The 22,817-nt window shown below is 45.3% G+C and overlaps 1 protein-coding gene across 1 annotated transcript in view; it reads right to left on the reverse strand.

Annotated features, from left to right (window-relative positions):
- Positions 1–4,379: 4,379 nt before the first annotated feature.
- Positions 4,380–22,817, reverse strand: part of TMEM17 (transmembrane protein 17) — a 151,058-nt gene continuing 132,620 nt past the window's right edge. The window contains exon 4 of the mRNA XM_089689864.1: positions 4,380–4,838. Coding sequence (XP_089545990.1) covers positions 4,605–4,838 — 234 coding nt within the window. The 3' untranslated portion in view covers positions 4,380–4,604. The remainder of the gene's footprint in view (positions 4,839–22,817) is intronic.

Consider the following 22,817-nt stretch of genomic DNA (forward strand, 5'->3'; position numbering starts at 1 on the left):
GAGAGCCACATTTTTAAAACTGAAAATACATCCCCCATATAGTAATTCATCCCCCATATAGTAATTCATCCCCCATAGTAATTCATCCCCCATATAGTAATTCATCCCCCATAGTAATTCATCCCCCATATAGTAATTCATCCCCCATAGTAATTCATCCCCCATATAGTAATTCATTCCCCATATAGTAATTCATCCCCCATAGTAATTCATCCCCCATAGTAATTCATCCCCCATAGTAATTCATCCCCCCTATAGTAATTCATCCCCCCTATAGTAATTCATTCCCCATATTAATTCATCCCCCATATTAATTCATCCCTCATATAGTAATTCATCCCCCATAGTAATTCATCCCCCATATAGTAATTCATCCCCCCTATAGTAATTCATCCCCCCTATAGTAATTCATTCCCCATATTGTGTCAATTCACTTACCTTTGCTCCGCGCGTTCCTCTCGCCGTGTTCCCGGGCCCCTCCGGGCTTCAGGGCGGACTGTGAGAGGAGAGGAGTTTGTCACGCTGCCCCGCCTACATCCTGACAGCCAATGTTTGCCACGCTCCGCGGGCCGGATTAAAAGGTCCGCCGGGCCGTAGTTTGCCCATTGCTGGGCTAGCTGCAGAGTCCTGACTTTTGGGGCGGCCGCCCGAGAGGAGGGAGGGGAGCGGGCGCCCGGCACACAGAAGAGCCGCATTAGAGTGTGTAAAGAGCCGCATGTGGCTCGCAAGCCGCGGCTTGCCCGACCACTGGTCTAGTTGATCAGGGCACAGAGTTTTCTGAGGTGCAGCCATTGATCCAGGTTTGTGCTGAGTTGGCTCGGTCCTGTACCCCTGAAAGCAGGAATGACTTTTTTCCCCCATTTAGTGTGGATCAAGTGGAATCACTGGTATGGTTGTTGGAGGATGATCCAGATTGTTTCCATGAGCACTATGCAGCATGTCCATCACATGTGCTTATGGATTGCATAAACGCAGTGCAGTCTTTGATCAGACAGGCTATGTGTAAGCTGAATTTTGTTAAACCAGTACTGCAGACATGGACAGATTTGTTACACCCAGCCTCAGTCGGCTTGCAACATCATTCCTCTGCTCAAGGCACTCTTCCTGCATCCCCGACAGCACCCCCAGTGATGGCCCAGTATACTCTACTAACTACCACATACCAGTCCCCTGCTCCCACTCGCTGCACCTATCCTTTCTTCAACCCTGTAAAGAAGTACTCTGTAGCAACTGCTCCCTCCTCTGTTCCATCCTCCAGCTCTTCTCTGTCTTCAGCTGCTCCATCCGTTTACAAACCTGCACTTACTTACAGTGCTCTGGTAACTAAAACCAGGAAAAGGCGAAAATTCTTTCCAACCAATACCATCCTGCCAGTATCCAAACCGGTCAGCCTGCCATCTGAGAACCCGCCTTCCGTGGTGCAGCCTGGTGCCTCGGCACCCACAATTCAGCCTGATGTCTCTACCCAGCCTGATGTCCTTACTCAGCATGATGTCTCTACCCAGCCTGATGAACTGATCCAGCCTGATGATCCTATTATGCCAGATGACTCGGAGCCCGCAGTCTTGCCAGACGACTCGGTGCCCGTAGTCTTGCCAGACGACTCGGTGCCCGCAGTCTTGCCAGACGACTCGGTGCCCGTAGTCTTGCCAGACGACTCGATGCCCGCTGTTCCGCCAGTTGACTCGGTGCCCGCAGTCTTGCCAGATGACTCGATGCCCGCAGTCTTGCCAGACGACTCGGTGCCTGCAGTCTTGCCAGACGACTCGGTGCCTGCTGTTCCGCCAGTTGACTCAGTGCCCGCAGTCTTGCCAGACGACTCGGTGCCCGCAGTCTTGCCAGACGACTTGGTGCCCGCAGTCTTGCCAGACGACTCGGTGCCCGCTGTTCCGCCAGTTGACTCGGTGCCCGCAGTCTTGCCAGATGACTCGGTGCCCGCAGTCTTGCCAGACGACTCAATGCCCGCTGTTCCGACAGTTGACTCAGTGCCCGCAATCTTGCCAGACGACTCGATGCTCGCAGTCTTGCCTGGTGACTCGGGGCCCGCGGTCTTGCCAGATGACTCGGAGCCCGCGGTCTTGCCAGATGACTCGGAGCCCGCGGTCTTGCCAGATGACTCGGAGCACGCGGTCTTGCCAGATGACTCGGTGCCCGCAGTCTTGCCAGACGATCCAATGCCTGATGACCCAGTGCCCGCTGTCATGCCTGGTGACCCGATGCCCGCTGTCGTGCCTGATGACTCGATGCCCGCTGTTGATCCAGACGATCCAATGCCTGATGACCCAGTGCCCGCTGTCATACCTGGTGACCCGATGCCCGCTGTCGTGCCAGTTGACTCAGAGCCAGCTGTCACGCCTGGTGACTCGGTGCCCACTGCCTTGCCAGATGACTCGGTGCCCGCTGTCGAGCCAGATGACCTGATGCCTGGTGACCCGATGCCCGCTGTTGAGCCAGATGACCTGGTGCCCGCGGTCGAGCAAGACGATCCAATGTCTGATGACCCGGTGCCCGCTGTTGTACCTGGTGACCCGATGCCCGCTGTCGAGCCAGATGGCCCGGTGCCTGCCGCCCTGCCTGGTTGCCTGGTGCTCGCCGCTCCGCCTGGGGGCCCGGTGCCTGCCGCCCTGCCTGGTTGCCCGGTGCCTGCTGCTCCGCCTGGTGGCCCGGTGCCCTGCCTGGGGGCCCGGTGCCCGCTGCTCAGCCTGGTGGCCCGGTGCCCGCCGCCCTGCCTGGGGGCCCGGTGCCTGCTGCTCTGCCTGGTGGCCCGGTGCCTGCTGCTCCGCCTGGTGGCCCGGTGCCCGCTGCTCCGCCTGGTGCCCGCTGCTCCGCCTGGTGATCCGGCGTCCAGCCTGATGTGCCTCCGTCCGGGTCCAGCCCGAAGTGCCTCCGTCCGGCGTCCAGCCCGAAGTGCCTCCGTCCGGCGTCCAGCCCGAAGTGCCTCCGTCCGGCGTCCAGCCCGAAGTGCCTCCGTCCGGCGTCCAGCCCGAAGTGCCTCCGTCCGGCGTCCAGCCCGAAGTGCCTCCGTCCGGCGTCCAGCCCGAAGTGCCACCGTCCGCTGTCCAGCCCGAAGTGCCTCCGTCCGGTGTCCAGCCCGAAGTGCCTCCTTCCGGTGTCCAGCTCGAAGTGCCTCCGTCCGGTGTCCAGCTCGAAGTGCCTCCTTCCGGTGCCCAGCCCGATGTGCCAGTCTTTGATATCCCGCCAGTCACCGGACCCGGGCGGTGGAACATTTTGCCCAGCTAGGACTGTTTGGAGCATCCTGAGGCCGCTCCTTGAGGGGGGTACTGTCAGGAATGGACTTGCCAATAGTGGTGGGACTCACCTGCCTTGTGGGCTGCAGTACCAGGGCTGGCCAGCGGGTGCTCTCAACAACCAGAGGTTCATTTCGAGGTGTATTTAAGGGATGGCCAGACCTGCAGTCTGTGCCTTGGTGTGTGTTTTTCCATGGGCCCCTGTACCTTGTAACCTGCATTCCTGTTCCTGCCTGACTTCTTGCCGACCCTGCCTGATCCTGACCTCTGCTGACTTCTCCTGTTTTATCCCTGGCTTGTGACCCTGACCATTCTCTCTGCCTGCTCCTCCTGTACCTACCTGCCCGATAGTTATCGACCCGGCCTGCCTGACTACATTGTGCTCTATATGTGTATGTACCTGTGTATCTATACCAGTTTAGCTTTGTTTCACCTTGTTGTATGTATTTGTGTTAGCTTGGGGTTTGGTGCACTGCGTTTATGTTTGTATTGTTAGTCTTAATAAATTGTCTTGTTTATACCATATCTGGAGCCTGTGTTTCCCTGTGTCAGTACACACATCTCTGGTCACACCCGCATCCCTGACAGCTAGCTTCCTACTGAGGCTGCGCCCTGTGAATAGTGGTCCCGTAGCCTCCTGGGACTTGTGACAAGTGGGAGTGGGTATCTGTTAAAAACTAGGTACCCCCCCCAAAAAAAAAAAAAATTAAAATTATTCAAATATGGTGGAGGGGGGAGAAGGTAGATTGGAAATTCCCCTTTTGGGTGAAGTTATGCTTTAAGCAGCAACAAGTGTCAGCAAACAATCCTGTGGACAGTATTACTTTGGCTTCCTTACCGTAGTGATTTATCTATTCAGTTAGATTTAAAACAGCCTTTACCTAAAAATCTCTTATGGACGTTTTGGATAACCACAAACCTAAAATTTAGTAATAAGTATAATGGCATAAATAAGTGAGCTTTAGTACCATAGACACCACAGTATCTATTAACCATTCACTTTATAAAAGTAGTAGCACTGGTGGTAAAGCTTACAAACAAAATCAAATGTCACCCAGCAACTCAGAACATGAATGTGTTTTTTTACAATCTCTTCCATATATAAAAAGTAGGTGGAGTACACAAGAGGAATGACTACAGACAGGATGTTTTATTATCCATATTTCAAAATGTTTTAATACCTTCACAATAGAAACCTCCTTTCTAAAGCATTTTCATGCAAATATATTATATTTAAACATCAGTTGCATTTTAACACTCATCCATCATAATCTTATCTTGTCTCATTATATCTTTATATCTATCTTATATGTATCATTATATCTCACTTGTAAGATAGTCAAAAGTGTCACCATTTCATTCTTGTTCTACTAAGTTTCCAAGTTGATGAAATCTGCCTGCCAGACGTTTAGTGGTCCTCCGTAGTGTAAGTGATGCCACAGGGATCTGGAAAAGCAACAACACAACCAGAATTCCATGGGATACCCGCTCCAAGGGCAAAGGCTCTGCTCCTGGATCAAATATAAGGAAGAGCAGTAGAGGGAGCTGCAACAGGATACTGAGAAGCCAAAACCCAGCCAGTTCTGGAACCTAACACAGAAACAACATAACATAAAATAATTAAATCTTAGGTTTATCTGTTTTAGTTTGTCTACTGTGCATTATGCATTTCGCAATTTTCATTTACCTCTTACTAGTTTGTTTTGATCCTTCTAAAACACAGGAGCTACTATAAGTACCAAAAATGGATCCTAGCGATTAGAATAACATGACTGTAATTTCCAGTAACAAACATGTCATACTTACCTGCTCTGTGCAGTGGTTTTGCACATAGTAGCCCGGATCCTCCTCTTCTCGGGTCCCCCGAGCTGTGGCTCTGCGTGTCTATTGACACACAAAGCTGCATCTCGGCCCCACCCCTCCTGATTTACTCACTGGCTGTGATTGACAGGAGCAGGAGCCAATGACTCCCGCTGCTGCCTCAGCCAATCAGGAGTGAGAGTCCCTGGAGAACCAAGGCTCTTGGTGACATCTCTGGATCAGGATGAGGCTCGGACAAGTGTTAGGAGGGCTGGGGGGGATGCCACACACAGAAGGTTTTTTTTACCTTCATGCATAGAATAAATGAAGGCAAAAAACCTTGAGCCTTTAGAACCACTTTAACAGCAGCTCAAAGCAGCCTCAACAATACAAGCACATGTAGAGAGATTTATGATGAAAATAAAACCAAATCCTATTTTACTGAAGTTCTGCAACGTTCTGTACCAGTATCTGCTTGCACCTTGATTTGGTGCTTTGGTAAACCCCAACTCTGAGTGCACACTTTCTGATATCAATTGTCTGATTTTAGCTTTAGCCTTCCCCATCTAGCAACCCACAATACATTGCATTGTGGAATGTCGGAATGGGTTGACCAATGCTTAAAGTAAAAAAAAGGTAAAGGCTAAGCTCATCTTTGGGGAAAAAATAATAAATGCACACATTTCTGCAGAAAAAAAATGTGCACTTTTTTTCACAAGACTCTGCAGAGTATTGCACCTGTGATTGCAGGACAGATTACTGTGAATGATGTGGCTGTGTGGGTGGAGCCATTTTAAAAATGTGACAGTGTATGCAGAGAAAGGAATCCATGCCTGCTGCCACAGGGAGGGGGGCTCTGACAGTGGGAGGCGGGTGAATAGGAGCATGCAGCATGTTACACCCTAAATATGGGTGTAACATGTACCATGCCCCTAAAGGTGAACCTATCCTTAAAGGATGTCAAGCAGCCTACTTCTGGATATCAGGGTCAGGGACACTGGCAAACCAAAAACAGACAGGAAGTCTTCCCCCATATAACCCCTCCCTCACAGGAAGCACACCAGCTTTGTAGCAAGCAATGAACTCCTTTTGGCAGAACAAACAATGAGTCCGACTACCTAATTGCTGCCAATAACTTCAGCTCGAACCACATGCAATGTGTGACCTGTGGCTCGAACCACATCCAAAGAGGAAACCACGTGACCTGTGGCGTAACACGTAGGGGAAGGGCTTGCTGACGTCACTATGCTTCTGAGATCTTATGGACTGGTAACGAGACGAACGTCAATGGTTGTACCTGACATATTGCAGTCTGTGCTATATACACTATATTGCCAAAAGTACAAATACAAGAGTTTCCTTTGGCTTGCGTATTTTTATATATATATATATATATATATATATATATATATATATATAGAACACTATTTCTGCCTATTACGCTTTATATAGGGAGAGATAAGGAGGACAAGGTGTAATAAAGGCTAAGACCCGCTGGGAGGAGAAAGATATCCATCTGAGAATTACCATTCAATTAGTCCTATTTAATGGACACAAGCGCTTTCTGACCAAACATTATACATGTGAGGTCAAAAGCTCCAGGTGACAGCACATCTTGGTTGATGGTGAAGGAGCACTAACAGTGAATTTGAAGACACTGGACTGATATAACTGTGAATTGTTTTATGATTGCATTATTGGAAGAGCAGTAAGGATGATTCATAAGGACATATGGGGCTTGCTGCCTAATTTATTTTATTTTGTGAAATTCACATATTATATGCACAGTGTATGGTTGATATTAATGTCGCATTAAGTACTGAAGTGAGGTGAGGCGCTGCACTATAATTACATTATATATTCTTTGCACATTTATATGAGTATGTGGGAGGTGTAAGCGACTAACTCGGATTGATTTGTATTGTTTGTAGGGATTAAATTGGTTGCTCGCAAGATCACATATTAATATATCCCAGGATACAAACTGGACAAGTTGTTGAGTCCTCAACACACACAGCACTGGATCTAAACTTTTTGTGAACACTTGAGCTATGGCCAGCTCAAAAGGTAGAGCCACAAAACACTGAAAATGCTGCTCTCCCTCTGCAAACCGTTGAAACCTTTCATGTGGAGGAAGAACTGGTACATGGGAGGCATGTGTCCTTGATGTCTATGGACATCTAAAAAATCCCCTTTTCAAAGCAAGGCCACAACTGACCCAACGGACTCCATCCAAAACGATATGACCTTTAGAAATCTGTTTAACCCTTTGAGATCCAAAATTGACCTCAAATCCCCGTTTGGCTTTGGGACCATGAAAAGATTGGAAAAAAATCTCAAGAACCTTTTGTCCACCAGAAATGTCTTGATTACTCCCTGAGCCAACTAAATCAAGGAATTTCTTCTCTGCTGATTTTCAGGTACATGCAATCTCAAAAACCAGGGAGGAGGAAGAACCCAAAACTCCACCCTACCCATGTGAGTGGGGGCATCCGTTCATAGTGAAGAGGATTTGGAATCTGATTTAGATGATATAGCCGACCACGGTTTCCTCTGCCCGTCCCTACATCATTCCTCTGAAACCAGACATTTGCAAGCACCGAAAGGACTGCTTATAAGATGAGGTACCGGCCGTTGAAGCAGCAGATATAGATGGGACACTTACCTTTCTTTTTAATCAAGCAGAAGAGAACTCGTCCCACCAGAGATCTTTTGAAAGTATTTGTCCAAATCCCCACCAAACCAATGTTGACCATGTAAAGGGTTGTCGGTCAGTAAATTCTTACAGGGCAGTTTAGCAGGCCAGTCTTTAACCACAAAACCCTATGCATGAGGCCTATGCATGTATCTGCTGGATATAGTTCTTCAGGGCATCTGCAGCAAGGAATAAGACCTGAGGCAACTCTGTAAATTCCTCACTGGTGTTCTTCCCCTTATGATGGGATTTTCCTTACCAATTGCTTAACACGATCTTTCTGGCTTTGGCAAATGCTAATAGCTGCCACCGCTGGCTGCAGAGCAGATCAGATTCAGCTAAGGCAAAGAAAGCCTTTACAAGTGATTATAGATTCTTTTGTCAGCCGGATCCTTGAAAACTTGGATGTTATCCACCAGACAAGTTCAATACTTATTAAGGGAGGAAACTGCTGCCTCTACTGCTGGCATACTCAATTTCTTCCATAGGATAGAGAAGAGAAAATCTTTTAGGTAAAACACTCTATCCAGGTGATCCCATTCTGCATACAACCTCTGCTCCAAGAGAGAATGTAAGGGAAAGACCTGAGAACTCTGCGCAACTGCAGAGACCCCAGGGAGGAGTACTTAACCGCTGAGGTGTCTACCAAAGGCAACCTAAAGTAGGAGCTGACCATTTCAGAAAGGGACTGCACTAGAAGTTTCTGCACGTGATACACAGATAGTCTCTGAGCTTCCTCAGGCTCAGAATTTTCAGGCACGGAATCTTCTGCCTGACCTTCCTCTAGTTCTGCTCCAATATACTCCTCCTCAACCCCCACCCACTCCACCTCCACCACTGGAGGGGGAACAGGTGAAGGGGATCTTTCCTGCTTTTTTCCACCCTGTGCCATGGAATCAATTATTTCCACAATCTTGCCTTCCAGATCTATTAAAGCCGCTGATAAATTATCCTTAGTGACATATGCTGAGGCGGTATTAGCTACAATGCCAGACAAACACAGTGGCTCAGACACACCGGTCGCATGTGGTATTTCCCGAGATGCAAATACAGCAGGATTTTACCTAGAGTTCTCAGGACCTGACAGCGGTGTACATGTGCCCCTCCCCCACTCTGCTGTCTGGAAGACATTCCCCACTTAAGCATACTCACAAGTAGGGCTGTGTGAGAAGACAACTGCACAAAGCCCAAAAATGCAGCACCATCAGTAATGTGCAAATACAAGAACAATGCAAACAATGCAATCTTAGTGGAGCCTTAAGGCCACCTTAATGCAGTTTAGATGCAGGGTCCTGGACTGTCTGGCCATCAGCATTCACCCAAGGAGAATTATATAAAGCAGTCAATATACGAGCGCTGGGTAGCAGATGAAATCAGGATCAGCAGCCAGCAATATAAGAGGGAATGCCTTAAATCCTCCAATAGTATCTAAAATAGTCAATAAAATGCAGCGCTAAAATATACAAATTGCGATGACGTAGATAAATAGATAAATAAAAGTCTTAAAAAGGTGCAATGTGATAGTCGTGGTTCATTAGATGGTTGTTAGATTATCGTGACTTCCGTGTCTTGTGAAAAATGAGTATACAATGCACTAACCAGATAGCACAAAGTTATGTGCGTTGGAGTAAATAAGACCTACTCCACTGTGCTCTGGGGACGGGAACTCTGCAGACAGGTGAAGTCGTCAGGTGGAGCTGAGTCACCAGATGTCATCAGACCATAACAGATTTCCTCATTCCAGTGTAGTGTGTAATCATCATTATAGATACATCATGTAGTACGGATTTCAGCCACCGGGGGGATCATACACTTAAGTGTAAGTCGCCTATCAGGGTGCACCTTGAAGGAGGGGGGGGGCTCACAATTTCCAAAAAATGAGCCCAGAGAGAGAGAAAAAAAGCTCCAATAGTGTAGTATTTATTGAGCAAGTGCAGTTACAATAATTAACAGATAAAAAATGGATACTTACATCCAGGAAAAAATGCAGTGGCATGACAGGTCAATAGTCCATGTACAGGGGGGGTCCCCGCTGACGCGTTTCGTGTAATCACACATTTTCAAAAGGGAGAGAGCCCTGTTATGAATGCCCCTTATGTATAGTAAAGCGCCCCTGTGCATGGACTATTGACCTGTTATGCCACTGCATTTTTTCCTGGATGTAAGTGTCCGTTTTTTATCTGTTTATTATTGTAACTCCACTTGCTCAATAAATACTACACTATTGGAGCTTTTTTCTCTCTCTCTGGGCTCATTTTTTGGAAATTGTGAGCCCCCCCCTCCTTCAAGGTGCACCTTGATAGGCGACTTACACTTAAGTGTATGATCCCCTCGGTGGCTGAAATCCGTACTACATGATGTATCTATAATGATGATTACACACTACACTGGAATGAGGAAATCTGTTATGGTCTGATGACATCTGGTGAGTCAGCTCCACCTGACAACTTCACCTGTCTTCAGAGTTCCCGTCCCCAGAGCCCCGTGGAGTAGGTCTTATTTACTCCAACGCACATAACTTTGTGCTATCTGGTTAGTGCATTGTATACTCATTTTTCACAAGACACGGAAGTCACGATAATCTAACAACCATCTAATGAACCACGACTATCACATTGCACCTTTTTAAGACTTTTATTTATCTATTTATCTACGTCAATCGCAATTTGTATATTTTAGCGCTGCATTTTATTGACTATTTTATACCCAAGGAGAATTACTCACATGCCCCAGCACATAGCCTGCTCTGTGTCCCTGCAGTTCCTCCGGAGGAACTGCTTTCTTATTACAGCCTTAGTTTGGACCGGCTTCATCCTTAAGTAATGTGGATGCATTCCAGCTTCTGGACACTATTTCACATACGCACGCACCACGTGCATGCCCGAGTGTCAAGGTCCTACCTTTCCTCAGACCTGCTCCATGTGCTGGCATCCATCTTAGGTGTCTGCAAAGCATTATGGGATCCTTTATGCTTTCAGCCCTCTGCGGCTCTTCCCCCAGGAGGTGGCGGCTTATCACATATAAGTCTGCGGTTTGTGGCTGTCCATTGCATTCGTGTCCTGTCTCTTGCACAACAGCAAGCTCCTGTTTAGCTACTCATTGCTTTCCTGGATACCGACTCGGCTTTGGCTAAGACTCCTCCTGGCTTCTGACCCTGGCTCTGGCGACCATTCTTCCTGGCTCCTGATCCCGGCTCTGGCAACGATTCTTTATGGCTCTTGACCCCGGCTTTGGCTACGATTTCCGCTGTTGGACTTGCATAGACTCTTGTCTTATTTTTATATTAATAAACCTACCTTTAATTGCACCTCCTTGTGTGTCTGGCTCCTCGCTCCCTGACATTACACGAATGCCATGAATCCTGACGGTGAAGGTACGCCCCCCTCCATATGTTGGTTGCCAGACTTGATCAGCAGGATCCCTTGTTGGCTCAGTTCGCTCAGGCGTTGCAGACGCTGTTTGCACGCACAGCGCACCTTGCTCCTGGTGCTATTAGGCCGGTTGTCACTCCTGTGGTCGCTCCCGTTGTTGCTCCTACCTCCGCATCTGCTGCCGCACTTGCGGTGCCCAGAGGTATGACTGGTTCAGCCCCCCTTCCACAGCAGTTTGGGGGAGAACCGAGTCACTGTCGGGGTTCCTTGTATTATCTACAATAGCTTTATAGATAATAGCTAATTATATGCAGCGATCCACAAATATTGCTATTTTTAGTCCCCCTATATAGTGTATTTGCCATTTTTATACTATTCACTAGTTTTGGATAAATTTCAATAAAATAGCATAATATTAATTATCATTTTATGTTATTCTATGCTATATTTTTGCAACTCATTATACATATCCGTATTACAGTTTAGTATAGCTTATTTGGCAAGTGCTAATATACACTTTATATCATAGCTATAATTGGAATTCATCTTTTTATTTTAATTTTAGAATTTTAACTATTCTATATACATATTAGAGATTTATTTCTTGGTCATCGGATTCTCTTTCCTTTTATTTGTTTTTATGATTCTCTTGTTTGATTATTTTAGAATATACAGATGTTTTTATATCACATTTTAATAATTTTCCGCATGTTAATTCAAACTCAATATTGAGTCAAACTCAATATTAATTCAAACTCAATATTGAGTCCTTTTGGGTATAAAGTATCCAATTCATATATCCATTTAGATTCTCGTTGTGAGACTGATCTCTTTTTATTAATGCCCCGCCAGTGTGTTTTAATAATGTCAATTCCAACAAACTTTAACGATGAGGGGTCCATGTTGTGGAATACGCGATAATGCTTTGACAAGGAATGTTCCTTGTACCCCTTCTTGAAGTTACTAACATGTTCTCTTAGGCGGTCCTTTAGTTTTCTCGTAGTTCTGCCAATGTACTGTTTTTTGCATGGACACTGTAGTACATAGACGACAAACTTACTATTACACGTAATGAAACTATCAATATTATAGCTTTTGCCTGTTACTGTTGAATAAATGTATCAATACTCTTATTCCTGGTTCTGTTACATTTACAAATGATACACTTATTACAAGGAAAGAATCCTTTAAGTCCTGAAAAAAATGAGATGTTGGTGGGGGGATTTACAACGTTTGGGGGCTATCTTGTCCCGTAATGTTAATGCCTTTCTAAATGTTATTTCAGGCCTATCCGGCAAGAAATTGGTTAGAATGGGGTCAGCTTTCAATATTTTCCAATTATCCTTACTTATCTTGGAAATTGCTTTATGCTGTATTGAAAAGCTAGTTACAAAAGGACATATTTTATATTGTCTCTGCGTATTTACTTTATATAAAATGTTATCTCTCTCCAATTTAGTCACTTCTTTAATAGTATTGTTCAGTTTATCCTCATCATATCCTTTTTCCAAAAAACGATCTTTAAGGATAGTGGCCTGAGAGAGAAAAGTATCATTGTTAGTGCAATTTCTCCTAATCCTGAGGAATTGACTTTTGGGGATGTTATTCAACCATGTGGGATGGTGGCAACTGTTGAGGGAGATGTAACTATTTCTGTCTGTAGTTTTAAAAAAAGTTTCAGTAACAATTCTCCCCTTCTGGTTAAACAAGGTCAGATCAAGAAAATGAACACTAATTGTACTATATTCGAATGTGAGCCTAATATTAAGTGTGTTATAATTAAGAGTATTAAAAAAATTTAATAATGCTTGTTCTTCACCATTCCAAATTAAAAATATGTCATCAATATAACGTCTATAAAATAAAAGCTCTGGCCAATCTCTACCATAAATAATATCCTCCTCCCACCTGGCCATGAAGAGATTGGCCAGGCTGGGAGCAAATTTAGCTCCCATTGCAACCCCCCTAATTTGTAAATAAAATTGGTTATTAAACCAAAAATAATTCTTGGTCATCGCAAACTCTAACAGCTCAAGAATAAAATCTTTCTGTAAAACGGACTTATCAGTAAAATCATTATGATAAAACCTCACTGCTTCCATGCCATCTAAATGGTTAATATTAGTATATAGTGATGCGACATCAGCAGTGACTAAAAAGGTATCATGTTGAATACTAATATTCCCAATATCTTGTAAACTTGTTTAGTGTCGCGTAAATAAGATGGCGTTCTTGTGACTAAGGGTTGCAGAAAATGATCGATGTATTCTCCTGCTCTAGAGCACAACGATCCTATTCCGCTGATGATGGGTCTTCCAGGGGGATTGGTTAAACTCGTATGTATTTTCGGTAAAATATAGAGTACAGGTAATCTCGGAGCAGAAGGACATAAAAAATCCCTTTCTTTTTTATTTATAATATTATCGTCATAACCTTTGCATATAATAGTTTTCAATAGTTTTTTATACGGATGCAGCGAGTTCTTATTTAAAAGTGAATAAGTATCTCTATCATTTAGAATGTTATTGACTTCATTGATGTAGTCAGTTTTTGATAAAACAACCACACCACCCCCTTTGTCTGCTGGTCGCACAACTAGATCTTTATTTTCTAACAAAGAGTCCATGGCTTTCTTACAGATAGTGTTAGCTCTGTGACTTTCTTCACTTCCAGACTGTTAAGGTCCTTAAAAACTGTATCACGAAAGGCATTAATATAAGTTAATGACTGTGTGGGAGGATTGAACAATGATGCATTCCTTAAATGAGAGTTAATACTGGTTCCTAGAGAATTGTTACGTGTAATAGGGTTGGTTAGAAAGTACTTCTTGAGAGATCATTTTCTAACATATTTCCTAATATCAATATAGGTTTGAAATTTATTTAAGATAGCTTTAGGTGCGAATTTTAAACCTTTACTAAGGAGTTTAAGTTCATCTGGTGACAACTCCTTATTGCTAAGATTGAAGATGCCTATTTCATTTACATCTTCCTTTTTTTTTGGGTTTGTTGACCCTCTGGCCTCCTCTTTTTCTTCTCCGTGGGCACTCCTTTTTTGTGCCCGTCCTGGACCTAAAAAAGGCTGCTGTGTATGTCTACCTTCATTGTTCTGGTAGTCAGAATGAGGGGGACCAGTTTGTGGAGTTCTCGGTTGCTCATAATAAGGTCTAAAACCTGGTTTTCTGTGGTTTTGAGCATTCTTTCTATTGTTTTGTGAAGTATAAGGTTTGTGATGGTGTTGGTAATAAGTATTGCCATTATTATTACCATTATAATATGGTCTGGGATGATAATTACTCTTATCATCTCTTATCATCTCTACTCTCTTGGCACTTCCCTAACACGATACACGTTAGGGAAGTGCCAAGCTTTGTTTATCTTATGTACATGTACCTCCGGTCTGGCCGTTTATAAGCAGCTGTACCTTTGCTAAGTAAGTTCTTTTCTGATTGTTCAATTTTAAATAAACGTTATCACACTATTTGAGGCCTTTTTCCACGGGCTCTTTATTTCTGGGGAGCCTGTAAATCCAGTAGGTCCTGGGATTGTGCCTAACAAGAACACATCTGCAGTGACATCCCTGGATCCGTGATACAGCTTCTCCTGGAACCGATGACATCTAGTGGTCACCCTACAGACAACACCCACCTGATCCATCAACACAGCCCCTCTGATGATGTGTACTTACACGATACGCGTTAGGGAAGTGCCAAGCTTTGTTTATCTTATGTACATGTACCTCCGGTCTGGCCGTTTATAAGCAGCTGTACCTTTGCTAAGTAAGTTCTTTTCTGATTGTTCAATTTTAAATAAACGTTATCACACTATTTGAGGCCTTTTTCCACGGGCTCTTTATTTCTGGGGAGCCTGTAAATCCAGTAGGTCCTGGGATTGTGCCTAACAAGAACACATCTGCAGTGACATCCCTGGATCCGTGATACAGCTTCTCCTGGAACCGATGACATCTAGTGGTCACCCTACAGACAACACCCACCTGATCCATCAACACAGTGGCTGGACACAGCTTCCATCCGGACAGATGACATCTAGTGGTCACCCTACAGATGACACCGCCTTGCTCCAGTGATACAGTGGCTGAGTACCAGGGACAGGTCTTAAATGTCCCATGCGCTTTAACTTGCGCTATCTGGTCAGTGCATTACTTGGCTTTTCTTTATCATTGCTGATATCTACTATCCCTGGCTCTTCAAGTGTTGGAGACTGTATACGTATTTAGCACATCTGATGAACTGACGCCGTCTTTTTTGCCGATCCACATTCATATGGGATCTATCTTATGTGTAATCATTGTTTAAGTTAGCGCTGCACTTTCATATTTTACCATTACTCTTATATTGTTGCCGATTAGGGTGCCAATTATTACTCCGTGAACCTATATTATGATCAGTCATTGAGTCCAAAGCATCATATCTGTTAGATACAGGTATGTTAAAATTCATAAGATGTTTTACAGGTGTTTCGTAGTGATTATTATTTGTCTTGTTATGTTTAGATGGGTGGCCTCTAGTATTGTGAGGAAATTTAAAAGGTTTATTTGAAGGTAAAGGTGTGGTATAGGGTGTAGATGGGACAGGTATATTAACCTTATCCTTTTGCCACCTAAAGACATATTCATCTTGATAATCTTTCACATCTCTGGCATATTTTTTCCGTTTTTTTATCCTTTGTTCATTTTCTAAATGTTCCATATATGTTCTTAATCTGTCAGATTCTGACTTATATTCATCTTTTTCTTTATGTGGTAAAAGTTGCTCTTTAATTTTATTGATCTCTGTGTCTAGATAAGAGAGTTTCTTTTTCTTTCTAGATATAAGAAATTTCAATAATTCAATACCTGAATCATTGAAAAACTGAAACCATTCAGCTGAGCTATTAATGTCCTCATATTCTGGAGGCACATCCCATCGCAGGGATCTGGGAACCATCTTTTCTTTAACATATCTATTAGAGATGAGCGAATCGAAGTAGGCGAAGTGGAATTCGCTTCGAATATTAGAAAAATTTCGGATGCGCGAATCGAAATTTTTCCTAAAATGGCGGCGACATGTGCGGCAACGGAGCGGGGATGTCTGGGAAGGCGCGCAGACAAGGCGCGCTGACCCATAATGCATTCATTCATGACAAGTGATCGCATTAGCCAATCAGGAGCCAGCCAGCCAGCACTGTGTAATGGTCGAGCTATAAATGGCGGCCATTTTAGAATTCTCCATTTGCCTCCAGTCATTCAACAGAGGCAGACCTGGCTGTATTCAGGGAGAGAGTTAGGGACATAGAAACGTTAGTTAGGGACACAGAAACGTTACTTAGGGCCACAGAAAAGTTACTTAGGGCCACAGAAACGTTACTTAGGGCCACAGAAATGTTACTTAGGGCCACAGAAACATTACTTAGGGCCACAGAAACGTTACTTAGGGCCACAGAAACGTTACTTAGGGCCACAGAATCGTTACTTAGGGCCACAGAAACGTTACTTAGGGCCACAGAATTGTTACTTAGGGCCACAGAATTGTTACTTAGGGACAGACACAGAATTGTTACTGAGGGACACAGAATTGTTACTGAGGGCCACAGAACTGTTACTTAGGGCCACAGAAACGTTACATAGGGCCACAGAATTGTTACTGAGGGACACAGAATTGTTACTGAGGGCCACAGAACTGTTACTTAGGGCCACAGAAACGTTACTTAGGGCCACAGAAACGTTACTTAGGGCCACAGAAACGTTACTTAGGGCCACAGAATTGTTACTTAGGGACAGACAGAATTGTTACTGAGGGACACAGAATTGTTACTGAGGGCCACAGAACTGTTAGGGCCACAGAAACATTACTTAGGGCCACAGAATTGTTACTTAGGGACAGACAGAATTGTTACTTAGGGACAGACACAGAAACGTTACTTAGGGCCACAGAATCGTTACTTAGGGCCACAGAAACTTTACATTGGGCCACAGAAACGTTACTTAGTGCCACAGAATTGTTACTGAGGGACACAGATTTGTTACTGAGGGCCACAGAACCGTTACTTAGGGCCACAGAAACGTTACTTAGGGACACAGAATTGTTACTCAGGGACAGACACAGAATTGTTACTGAGGGACACAGAATTGTTACTGAGGGACACAGAATTGTTACTCAGGGAAAGACACAGAATTGTTACTGAGGGACACAGAATTGTTACTGAGGGACACAGAATTGTTACTCAGGGAAAGACACAGAATTGTTACTGAGGGACACAGAATTGTTACTCAGGGACAGACACAGAATTGTTACTGAGGGACACAGAATTGTTACTGAGGGACACAGAATTGTTACTCAGGGACACAGAATTGTTACTCAGGGACAGACACAGAATTGTTACTGAGGGACACAGAATTGTTACTCAGGGACACAGAATTGTTACTCAGGGACACAGAATTGTTACTGAGCGACACAGAATTGTTACTGAGGGACACAGAATTGTTACTCAGGGACAGACACAGAATTGTTACTCAGGGACAGACACAGAATTGTTACTCAGGGACAGACAGAATTGTTACTGAGGGACACAGAATTGTTACTGAGGGACACAGAATTGTTACTCAGCGACAGACACAGAATTGTTACTCAGGGACAGACACAGAATTGTTACTGAGGGACACAGAATTGTTACTGAGGGACACAGAATTGTTACTCAGCGACACAGAATTGTTACTCAGGGACACAGAATTGTTACTGAGGGACACAGAATTGTTACTGAGGGACACAGAATTGTTACTCAGGGACACAGAATTTTTACTCAGGGACAGACACAGAATTGTTACTGAGGGACACAGAATTGTTACTGAGGGACACAGAATTGTTACTCAGGGACACAGAATTGTTACTGAGGGACACAGAATTGTTACTCAGGGACAGACACAGAATTGTTACTCAGGGACAGACACAGAATTGTTACTGAGGGACACAGAATTGTTACTGAGGGACACAGAATTGTTACTCAGTGACAGACACAGAATTGTTACTCAGGGACAGACACAGAATTGTTACTCAGGGACACAGAATTGTTACTCAGGGACACAGAATTGTTACTGAGGGACACAGAATTGTTACTGAGGGACACAGAATTTTTACTGAGGGACACAGAATTGTTACTGAGGGACACAGAATTGTTACTCAGGGACACAAAATTGTTACTCAGGGACAGACACAGAATTGTTACTCAGGGACAGACACAGAATTGTTACTCAGGGACACAGAATCGTTTAATTAAAGAGTATGTCAGACAACATGCATAGGAGTGGCAGAGGAGGCAATGTTTTAGGAGCGAGCAGACGTGGCAGCAGAGGAAGGGGTCGAGGCAGCACTAGTCGCAGCCAGAGGCCAGTGCTCCCGGTGTCATCCAGCGGTCGTGTCTCCACCGACAACCCTGCCGTCATCGATTGGTTGGCTCGGTCGTCTTCCTCTTCCCAGGTCACCTCTGACACCTACAGCCAACGGTCAGTGGGTACGTCAGACACAACCGTTAGTTGGCATGGCCCGGGAGCAAGCCCACTGAAATCACGTGTCCTCGACCTGCCCCTGTCCTTTGGTGTTCCCTCACCAAGCGAAGTATCGTATGCTGTGGGCTCAGCCCCACTGTACAGTGAGGAAGAGCTAACAGAGGGCGGTCAGGAACGGGGGGAGACATCCGCCTCTTCAGCAGCCAGGCGAAGAAGTAGTGGCAAGGAGAGTGGCTCGGTAGCCGGTATAGAGACAGGTCTGTCTCCTGACCCACACGCAGCCGAGGGGGCTAGTAGTGAGGCGGAGACCCTAATTGATGATGATGAGGCTGATCGCACTTGGCAGCCTCGTCGTCATCAGGCTATTGCTTCCACATCATCAGGAGAAGAGGGTGGCAGCTTGGCAGCAAGCAAAACAGTCGGTGGGTTGCCCAGGAGGCAGCAGGGTCGCAGCAGTGTCAGTGGAGGCAAACGGCCACGGAGTAGAGCACCAGCTCCACTGCAGCCTACCACCACGGCCAGTAGTGGTGCCGGTGTGCACGGAGGAAGCAGCAGTCAGCCAGTGAGGAGTATCGGGGGCAAAGTTTCCTACTCTGCGGTGTGGCAATTTTTTGTCAAGCCGCCCGAGGAAGTAAACGTAGCCGTATGTCGACTATGTGGCCAGAAAGTCAAGCGTGGCCAGGGGGCCCATGTTGGGACTACAGCGTTGCGTCAGCATATGCAGCGTCGCCATTTGGTGGCCTGGGAAAACCGTGATAAAGATACGGCGGTTCTGCCCGCCCCAGCCCCATCACCCGCTCCGTTACTTGCTCCGTCACCCGACGTCAATCGCCCTCTATCAGCCAGTCAAGGCTCCAACACCTCTGCTGAGGGGAGTTGTCGCTCGTTGGCATCTTCCGCTCGTTCTGATGCTCCTTCTCCTGATACTCCTCTTCACGGATTCCGTCAGCAGTCTTTCTTGGAATCCGTTTCCAAGAGACAACAGTTTGCGAGCACGCACCCGACGGTGCAAAAGCTGAACGTCCTCCTGTCCAAGTTGCTGGTGCTGCAGTCCCTCCCTTTCCAAGTGGTGGACTCAGCACCTTTCCGAGAAATGATGGCTTGTGCCGCGCCGCGGTGGAGAGTGCCAAGCCGTCATTTCTTCGCCAAAAAGGCAGTGCCAGCCCTGCATTCACATGTAGAAGAGATGGTGGGCCAGTCTTTGAGCATGTCGGTCTCTGCCAAAGTGCACGTCAGCGCCGACGTATGGAGCTGTAACTACGGTCAGGGACAGTACATGTCATTATATTATAATATTATAACCTTTTTGAAATTACATAAATCTCCCTTCAGACGAAGTCCGGAAGTGACGAAACGCGTTAAGGGTGTGACGTCGTGACGCAAGCACGCAGACCGGAAGTGTTGCCGCGGCCATTTTGTGGGTTGTCAACACATGGCAGATCGCATTTGTTTGATAGAACTCATATGAGAAACATGTTGGAAGCTGGATTAATGAAGTTTTAATGTAAGTGGTGTCATGGAAATTTTGTATTATTGGTCGAACTTTAAATGTGTCATATATTCGTGTTATTCATATGTCTCTCGTGTGGCTTAATTAAAGCTCTGAAGGCTGCAATTGGGCCATGCGCATGTACAATGTATGTATTACAGTACTCAGCTTGGTAATGGATGAGATGGCAGATCTGCGCTTATAGACCGGCGTGTATACCACCACGGCATTCCATGCGAATGCTGCTGTCAGTAGACCGTGGGCCTGTATCCACATATCAGCAGCATGGTACCACATGGGCTTCATAACGCAATGCGCAAGCGGTGTGAACTCCGTGTGTAGGCTTATGCATATCTTACAACCCATTACTAATCTGAACTGTATCTCGGATGGATGTGTTTTAATAAAGATCGTATCGGGCCCATCCAGGTACAGACTGATATTTTTAGGGAGTGCTTGTGCAGAGAATTTTGCATACCAATGGAAGCTAGTAGGACAGGAAATATGACCTCAGATGGCTCATAGGGGGGAAGGGGAGGAAGTCTGCTGACCTCAGAAGACTCATGGGGGAGGACCAGTGATAGATAATAGCAAAGGCTATGCTCCAATTGGAATGTACATCCTCTGTATAGGCAATCCCCATTGCATTGTTCGGTGGGAGGGGATTGACTTTATTCATGTGGGGGGCATGTGTGTATTTTTAATAAAACAGAGAGCTGGGTCTAAAATCAGCCCTTATGTGGATTGCAACCAGCCTTAGAGTGTCGTGTGATCATTCTAGGGTAACGGAGCTCCAATTCTCCCACAATTCAACAGAACCAAAGTATTTGGATGGGCAGGAATCGTGCAGTTTAGCTGCAGTCGTGGTAAGCGGGATTCGCACAGCTTTATGGGGGATTTCTGCACATCCAACTGCGAGTACTCACGGTAAGGAGAAATTCGTTAAAGCGAATTTCCAAGACAGTTTGGCGAGCCTGGTGGATACTAACGCGTATTCTTGCGTAGCTAACCAAGAACGAGGGGGGGAATGAACTATCATGAACTAGCAAAAAGTATGCCGGCACATTTCAGGTCTCTCTGCCATTAAGAGGATCGCTTTTTGCGTGTTCGTGTGGCTGATTTCGCTCTCTGTTAGCTAACAAGAAATACCGCTTGGCAAGGACCTCATTTTTTGTCCTAAACTCTTGATTTGTGGGTGAAAAGACGAGGGTTTGTCTCTGCTGAGAGCAGCAGGGGGGGTGGGTTTGGTTGGCTGGATTTGGTCAAGTTTAAAAATCTTCCAACCAAAAATTAAACGGGTATATGTTTTAGTGGGTAAAAGTTGTTGCATAGTGTTAGGTAAGTATTTGTGGGTTGTAGGTACTGTGGTAATTGCTCTACCCCCCTCCACGTGAGGTAATTATTACAGTGCTGAAAGGCTTAGGTTAATTGTTAACTGTTGTAAGATCTGTGTTATGTGGTCTGTACAATGTTTTGTGGTACTACTGCTCCCAGCAAGCATGCAGCAGGGGGTCCTTTCTGTTACATGTGCATGTTAGTGTGATATGTTGGTGTTTTATGTCCGTTCTGTGATTGTGCCCAAATTGTGTTGTATGTGTACTGCATATTGTTGTGTAATTGTCCAGTGTATGTTCTGTCTAAAAGTCTGTTTTATGTAAGAGGCAATTTTGAGGCTAGAGTCTGCCGTGTGTTTCCCTGTGGGGGGTCATTCTAGTGTTACCATGTGCTTCCCTGTGGGGGGTCATTTTCTTGACTAAACCACATGGACTCCTTTTGTATGGTGGCCATTTTCTTGACTACCATATGTGCAGTAATCTCTATGCAATGTGCATGAAGTTTCCTATATGCATTTGACCCATTTTGTGTTTTTAATCCAAATTTTTTACAGTTTCATTTGTTTGCTTTTAGCTTTAAATTTGCGTATTGCCAGCCAATTTAAAGTGTGTTAAGCGAGTTTTCCCTTCACGTGTTCCACATTTAATGAGCGCGGTGTAGTCTGGGTTTTTGCACATAGATTTCTTGTATAGTGATTATGTTTTTCTTGTGTTTTTCCTGTTAAAAGTAGTTCCTTATTGTAAAGCGGGTTTGTTTTAAGCTGCTGTGTCGCGTGTTTCACGTCCAGCAGACTTTTTGTGTAAACGGTTTTAGGTGGTTGCAGTAAAGATTGCGTGTATAACGTGGATCGTTTAGCGGTGCTGATAGGAGTGATTTTTGCGTCAGCAACAAGGTTACTTTTGGCGCAGTTTTTCGGTTTACCTCTGTGTAATTGTTTTACTGTGAAACGTCCCGTGTTTTTCATAAGGATCCACTTTGTCCTTTTTAACAGTTTTTCAGGTTGAAAAAGGGTTTTTCTGTGTGTATTAGGAAAGTTTTTTCTTTACACAAATTTCCTAAAGGTCAGTTAGCAGGTTTCTGCCCAACCAGTGACCCCTAAGTAACATCCAAGAACCCCTCTTTTTGTTTTGACTTGTGTTAGCTACTGTGTGCAGGGAGAGAAAAGCCACTTTCATCATTGTGCGGTGTGGCCTGCCAAACACAGTGGGTGATGAGAACCACATAAATTACGCTGTGCGAGTGGGCGGTCCAGGGAAGTAACACTTAGCCTGGTTACCACAAACACTTCGGGTGGTCAGGATCACACAAATTGCGCTGTGGGAGTGGGAGGTGTGCTCTCAGTCTGACCGCCACTTGATGCGCTTCGGGTGATCGATAAG

This window comes from Staurois parvus, unplaced genomic scaffold (genome assembly GCF_062004578.1).
Source record: "Staurois parvus isolate SC_StPar_1 unplaced genomic scaffold, SC_StPar_1.0 ptg000502l, whole genome shotgun sequence".
Classification (NCBI taxonomy): Eukaryota; Metazoa; Chordata; class Amphibia; order Anura; family Ranidae; genus Staurois; species Staurois parvus.